Below are 7,779 nucleotides of genomic sequence, written 5' to 3'. Positions count from 1 at the left end.
ATTTTTATATTTTATATTTTATATTAAATTATTTATATATTTATATATCTTTTATTTATATATATATATATATATATATATATATATATATATATATATATATATATATATATAATTGCAGCACATCAATACTCAAATATTCTCCAGTTACACAGAGTTATTCCAAAAATAACAGCTGGTGTAAACTAGAGATGTCTCTTTCACTATTTTTTTAAGAAAACATCCCAAGACAAATGTGCTATTGCGTCACAACTTACTAAAGGGCATGGACTCTGTGGAAAGCCATGAAGTCAACAAATTTAATACAACTTCTAATGTGGACCACATACACACACCCACATACACACACCCACATACACACACAGGCATTAAAGTAGTCTGAGTGTACAGCTTTACATAATGCATTATGACTTCCCTGCCCACACTAGACAATAATCTTTCCCTCTCTGCCTTTAGAAATCTAAATCACCTGAAATATTCTTTAAAATAAAATAAAAAACACAAATAAATAATCCTGCTTTAACCAAAGGTGGGACACACATTTATTAAGAGTTTACTTTTATTTGAATGTCTGGCAAAATAAGATGGCAAAATAGTTCCTGTATTAATAAACTCTTTGCTTTAATAGTTGTCTGTACAGAAATGGCATAGTAACAAAAAGGTGAAAGACAGGAAAAGGCTACAATATGTGCTTAATTTTTGGGGTTGGATTGATATTTATATGTATATATATATACTAAACAATATTTCCAAAAGATAAAAAATGCATAGCAGTTTACAGATAATTTATAGCTTAATTATGTACAATCCCTTTTATGTTACACAAAATCTCGCACATAGTGCAATGACAATACTCCAATATGGTTTCTTCATTTAAGATATTTGTAGTCAGTCAAAAGGACATACACTGCAGTTCTGTTCAGTATTGTATAACGATCATTTGCATTACACATTTCGTTACAGCTCACAAATATGCAGGGACTCGAGAGGACATGATAAATGCATCAAATTAATGCTAGTATTTTCAAATTAGTATAAACACTGTTTTATTCTTTCCATCTCATATTTTAAACCCAACACACTAGAAACACAGGATGGTAAAATAAAACAGATGTCCAATCCTTACGACGTGAACATTGTCTAATGTTGATGTATACAGCAAGGCTGCCAAAGCCCTCAGTCAAAGCATAGCAATGCTGTAGGATTTACATTCAGTGTCTGAAAGCACTTGGCCGGCCTGAAATACCTACTCCTCAAAATGTCTCTACAGGCTTTTTTAAGTTAAATGCACAAAAATATATAACTCCTGCAGCTTTGAGTTTGCTCCTGAAATAAGTCAGCATGCACATTGTACCAGGAAAACTTCGGGACAGCCCCGTGTTTAACTCTGTTTACATGGAAAACGCATAAGTCCAATGCTAATTTTAATTCAATCCTATCTTATCATTTATCTTATCCTAACTTTCAGATATAACTAAGAACAAGGTTCAGTTTGTCATAGGCTGATATACTGTGGTAAAAGGAAATTGAACGATGATGTTTGATTGCTGTGAAAAAAGTGCACTTGATAAACAAAACTGTAATGTACAGTTACATTACACACAGAGGCACACACAGTGAACCAGTTTTACAGCTCTAAACATTCAGTTGTATATTTGTACTATTGCTTCATGACGATCATTTCATGTGAAAATTATTATTAATATTACTAATGTTGTTCTTTTATTTATTTTTGTTTTATTTGTTTGTTTATTGAATTATTTCGTTAAGGTTTCTGTACTTGTACTGTAGTCTGTATTTAACTTAGTAAGCAGCATACAGCTGTAGTCTATTTTTAAAAGAGAATATGTAAATGCAGGTGTATATTATTATTACCATCATAACTTTTGTAATGCATGTCTTGTGCAATTGTCTGTATTCCTTATGCCCTTAAATTATGCCATCGGCTGCTTGGATGATCTACAGCCTAAGAATTTGATTGTATGGAGTAACAGATTGTTTAATGTACATATGACAATAAACTCTTGAATCTTAAACATATGTGCATTTAGGAGAAAATTCTAATGTCAATTTTTTTAAGACTTTTAAAATTAAATGGCAAGTTTGAGGTTGTTCATATATACTCAGACAAGTATATAAGGCTCACAATGCTTTCATTATCATTACAATACTCTGGCAAACTGCAAACTGTTTTTTACTAAATAAATTGCCTTTACTCAAATAAATGATGGCAGAACCCAAGCAGGAGTGATCTTTCTGTGTTATGCTTATCCTATAAGTTGATTAATGCTTATAGCTTTTCTGCCTATATATTTATAATAAAAAACTGCAGTTTATGCGGTTTTAATCTTTTTTATGCATCACTATATTCTAGTGTGTATATTAATAAAAAAAGACTGTATTATACAAGAGGGAGTATGAAATTTAGATTTTTGAATCACCTGCCATGACTCCCCTAGTTAACACTGATGTCTCTTAGTAGGTGTACAATGTGAGGCTGCATTCAGGAGAATGTACATGATGAGGATGTTTATTCTAAAATAAAAATGAATATAAGGACAGCAGAGACAAAGAAAAGCAAACCGACCTACACATGCATTTTGACCTGACAAGAGGGTTGTCATACAGAAGTGCACAACGCCAAGAATCATGCTCCCTTTGGCTCTCTAACGTCTTTCCCAGGTTCTGGGATTCAGTGAAGTCATTTACCTCTTACACATGTGGATATCATGAATAACACATTTATTGTATCTAGTCTTAAACAATGTGAAATGATTAGCCTTTTGAGTGAAACAAATAATGACTGAAATTCTTAGCAATGTATGGTTTGTGAGTTTCCTTTTGTGGGCCAGTCAAACACTGTCTGTTATTCTGAGAAAAGGAAGTGAGATTTCGCCTCTTGGGAGCATCAGCTGTGTGTGGGTTACCTTGATATAAAATTCAGAGCTGTCATACACAATGAATCACTCAATGAGTCTCTTGATTATAAAAACAACCCAAGCTCCAACTGGAATAACACACACCTTACAGAAAGAGTCAAAACCTCCAAGCACTGCTGCCATTGATTAAGGTTACTTTTTTCTTTCTCATCTTTATATTTTAAAACCTTCTATTAAAAAAATCTTTTGAAAGATTTCTTCAGCTTATGCTGACTGTCAGGCAAAGCACTTTTACTCTTAGACTTGCATGGAATCTCTGACAGATTTGGGAAATTTAGAACAGTTCAACATTTTCTCAGTCACTGTGAGCATACTTGAGTGCTCTATCATTCCATTTATGTTATCAGGATGCAGTGTTATTTCTGGAATTTCTCGTCTTACTTTATTCCTGACCAAGGAGGTGTTTGTTTCGTTAGAAAATTTAGTATCTTGCAAAAAGGGCTGCATTTTTACCCATTGGGTTTTCTGCCCATTTGAGAGACACTGTTCAAAATACCCGTTAGCATAACCTCTCAAGTCCACTCCATCACATGCATGTGCACACTTTTATCCATGCTAAAAATATTTTGGCACTAATGCACATTTCTGTGAGGCTGGTAGTGCTGCATTGGGGCTCCCTTGTCGGTTTCAAATCAAGGGCTGTACTCCAGCCCAGTTTCATGCTGCTACCTGCAGCCACAGCTCTCCACCACCATATCCTCATACTGCTTGTACACCACATTATTTCCAGCGTCAATGTACAGAATGCTGATAGGGCTGAGCTTAGAAGGAACACAGCAGCTGGGTGGGGTTGACTCTGGATCCATGGAGTTCATGAGTGTCTGGATGATGGCGTGGTTCGTGGGTTCGAGGTGCGAGCGCAACGGGAAGTCACATGCACCTTCGCAGTGGTATGCATCATAGTCCAGAGGTGCAATGATCCAATCATCCCATCCCAGCTCTTTAAAGTTAACATGGAGCGGTTTGCGACTACAGCGGGTTTTCCGCCTGCCGCCTCCTTTGACCCCTCCGCCCGTTCCAACTCCCCCAATGGCTCCCCCTCCACCCGCTGTCCCTGCTCCGCCAGAGCGGCCTGCTAAGGCAGTCCTCCTCTTCTGGCGTCGTCTGGGTCTACCATGACCCTCAGAGTTCCACTCAAACATGTGCATGGCTTTCATCTTCTCGCGGATCTCTCTGAACAGATTCTCTTTCCTACGTGTGCGAGAAAAGACTACAAGCAAAGCTTTCTCATTCCTCTGCAGCCCCTCTGAACCCAAACCAAATAAAGAAGGGGAGACAACCTCATTCATTAAGTCTGAAATAACAGCTATTCTAAAACATACGTATCTGCTGTCTTGAGTTTTCCTGTGCACCCTTTGGTGGGCTTTCAGAGTTGTCTCAATGTTAAACACATCCCAAGTGGTAGAGGTGGTATCCAGAATGTTGACTGTCCTAGAAGTAAGCAGTAGAGGCTTGCCTGATGAACTCTGAGAGGAACAGCTGTAAAGAAGTAGGTGGTACAGGTTTCCTGCAAAGGATCGTAATTTCTCCAAGTCAGGCGGCAGCTTCCGCAACACCCGCAGCTCAGAATCCACTAGTTCTTCTGTCCTTGAGAGACCTGAAAGGTCAAATATGTACTGTTGGTGGGTTTCAGCTGATGGCTCATCTGTAAGTACACAAGAAATCAACAACAAAAAGATGAGCAGTTCAGTCTTAGACATTCAAATATGTACTGCCTGGGAGGAATTTCAATAATGGGTCAATGTTAATTTAACTTGAGCAGTGCTTACAGGAGCCATCTGTCTGGGGTAGAAATCTCACATTCCTTGGCCCGTTGTAAGCAGTCTACCAAATAGCTGAAAATGCCATACTGACACTGTCAGCTCTTCTCTTCAAAGAGATTAGCATTCAGGGGCTGGGAATAGATTCTCCAAATGCAAGGCACACAACACCAACCAAGGCCAGGTGGAGAGTGTTCAGGTGACCTGTCAAGCTGCCTTGGTCCTTGGCAAGATTGAATATGAGAAAGGCTTGCTGGGACACACTAAAAGGTCTCCAGCAAGGCCCTTCTCTCCCCTTCTGTTCCTCAAAAAAGGCTGGGACAGAAGGTGGCCTGGGGACACCGTTAGATGTCAGCCATTTGGTTTGAACACCTCTGACCACCATTCTTGCTAGAAATCACCTGGACACAGTTGCCTGAAAGTATCTAAGTGTTTGGCTCATTTATAACCTCTGGAAAAAGCCTAACTGCGATTTTCGTTTGAACATCTCGCGATGATCTTAGTTCTATGCTATTTTTCTTATTAAGATGTTTTGCAAAGAGATCTATTGTAAGCCCATGTCGACTATGCCATCCGTGACTGAAGCAATGCAGGCAAGAGCTTTCCTAAGAGGGACCAGATCCAGGAAGTAAAACAAGTTTCAATGTTGACGTCTTGACATCTAACTCAACCGTAGAAGCCAGAACACTGTGCAACCTGAGACGCAGACCACAGTTTCATGGTTAAAACATGAAGGGGATTCTTCTAATATGAGTGGGTAGCACGAGAACCCAAGGCCAGATCTGGCTATATCGTGTTGACTGCATATCACGAGACAGAACTAAGAAAAGCAAGTAATTGCAAACAGTTAAGCATCTGCTGTGAGCAGCCACACAACCTGGGCTTGGCCTGTGGTCCTCAAGAGGAGTAAAGAGGACACAGGCATCCAGAATAAGCTTCCTCTCAGACTTGGTTCTCACACTCAGAAAAAGGTTATGAGAATACAAGATGAGCCCAAACAACAAGGTCCAGGGGCAAAGCATCCTATTGTAGAGGCAATATTTGCTTGCCAGGCAAAACAATCACATAATCTAAAAGAAAGGACTCCCATTTTTATTTTGGTCCACATGCCAATTTTCCTCTTAAGATTTTTTGGGCCTCAGAGACCAAGGGGTCATAGAGGTAAATTATGTCAGTGTATGATGTATGCAATGTGATTTTATAATTGAATTTTCCAATTATTTCTAAACAAGAGGACTGCCTAAAATATACTTTAAAATATTTGAATAGACTTTTGTATAAGATCATTATATGAAGTGTGTTAAATTTCTAGCTTGTGTTGTAATCAGTGTAGTTTTGGGGGCTTTATTTAATCAGCACTGGCATTCGTATTTATTATAGCAATTATGTAACATTTTACAGGATGGACTCTGTATTGCACTTTGTTTTGAACTTCTTATTGCTCCAGTCATTGCACCGAGGCTGGTGTTCCAGCCCATACAGTTTACTTTGTTTTCTTAGGCGTGGAAATGACCCACCGAACCGGGCGGTCTTTTGTAAAGTCACTATCATACTCGATAATGTGTATTGGGCCATGCGTTTTGAATTAAGCGTTTCTGTCTTTATCAGCAACACCTGGCCACGGATCGCACGCTCTTTCCGAGCATTCGGCTCAACACGCCAGTGAACTTTATTTATCACAGATGGTGGAGGTTAGACACATTAAGGGCCACAATATAAGGTGTTATTCAAAATCATTTATTTCGAACACGGAAACATGAGCAAAATCTAAAACTGTTAACTATTTGCTTAGGGATATAAAATAAAAAATGTAAAAAAAATAACAAAAACAAACAAAAAACGTAGAAACCAGTTGCATGATATATTGCTTACAAATCTAAAAATAAATAAACAGAGAGAGATAAGTATAAGAAAAAAATGATAAATTGCAATTGCATCCTTACTTTCAGAGATTTTGTGTGCAATAATTATAATTTATTGACACTCAATTTATCGAATTGGGCAAAATGTAAAAAAAATAAAAGTGACAAGTGCACTAACAACAAAGACCAGCCCAGCAGCTGTAGTATACAATGCAAAGACACTAGGAAAAGATTTAAGAGATTGCATAAAAACCAAAACATTTTGCCCAATTTGAAAACATCTGGAATGCCAGTGCAAGAGAGAGAAGTCTGCCTTGAGAATGCATTCGTTTATGTTTGTTGATGTATATACTATATGATATAGTTTTTAGAAATTGGAAAAGAGTAGTTTATCATTCAGGAAAAAATTGATCTAACTTGTACTTGCATGCTTTTTAGCGCTAAGTGATGTGCGTCCCCGCCTCACCTCCACTCTGGTCCATGAAACTGGTGACCGTGTTGGCGCGTCTTCTCGCGCGCAACGCGCTCCCGTGGCCGCTCGCGCGCTCGAGCTGCGACTGCGTTCTGTACAGGTTGAGCATGTAGTCCGGCACCAGTGCAGCCGAGCCGTTCCGCAACGCCGCGCGCGAGCCCTGCGCCGCGGCCTCGAGCGCGCTCCCGATGCACACGGCGAGCCACAACCAGGGAGCGCCACTCTTTCTGCCGCTCATTTTCAGCACTCTCTGGCCCGCAGCAGGGGAACCTGACGGGTAGTGGTGAGACGAGGAACTCCCCCTTTCGGTCTTTAAATTGACTTAATAGCTCGATTCGGGCTCAATGTGGAGTTATGAGGAAACGCCTGTTGCGCTAAACGCCGCCGGCGCCCCCTACAGGCGAAACAAAGTAAAACTCGCACAGAAACTTTGTCGTTCGTATTTTCCAGTGATTCTTTTCTAATAAATCATTCATTTCTGAAGCTTCAAGTCATGTTGAAAGGTGCACTAAGAAAAATACTACATCACTTGTCCCTTTCTTTTACACTGTACAGGTCTTTTATAGCATTACAAGTGTCTTTCCCCTGGACATGTATAGAAACTATACATTTAACTGATGTAAGGTAAATAACCTGATTACAATCATGATCACTTTAGGTATTTACTGTATGCACTTTCATGTGTCAATAATACACTATAAAGGTACAATGTTTTTTTTTTTCACCCAGGAAACAATGTACAATTG

At 39.0% G+C, this 7,779-nt stretch overlaps 1 protein-coding gene across 1 annotated transcript; it reads right to left on the bottom strand.

Moving 5' to 3' along the window:
- Positions 1-604: 604 nt before the first annotated feature.
- Positions 605-7,366, bottom strand: gdf7 (growth differentiation factor 7). Its single transcript, XM_046855414.1, has 2 exons — positions 7,028-7,366; positions 605-4,584 (listed from the first exon to the last, which is right to left on the bottom strand). Exons 1-2 carry the CDS (start codon positions 7,269-7,271, stop codon positions 3,605-3,607), a joined length of 1,224 nt encoding a protein of 407 aa, XP_046711370.1. The 5' UTR covers positions 7,272-7,366; the 3' UTR covers positions 605-3,604.
- Positions 7,367-7,779: the final 413 nt, after the last annotated feature.

This window comes from Silurus meridionalis, chromosome 8 (assembly GCF_014805685.1).
Source record: "Silurus meridionalis isolate SWU-2019-XX chromosome 8, ASM1480568v1, whole genome shotgun sequence".
NCBI classification, from domain to species: Eukaryota; Metazoa; Chordata; class Actinopteri; order Siluriformes; family Siluridae; genus Silurus; species Silurus meridionalis.
Note: the sequence above shows the minus strand (reverse complement) of the source record. Positions and strands in the feature narration are given on the sequence as shown.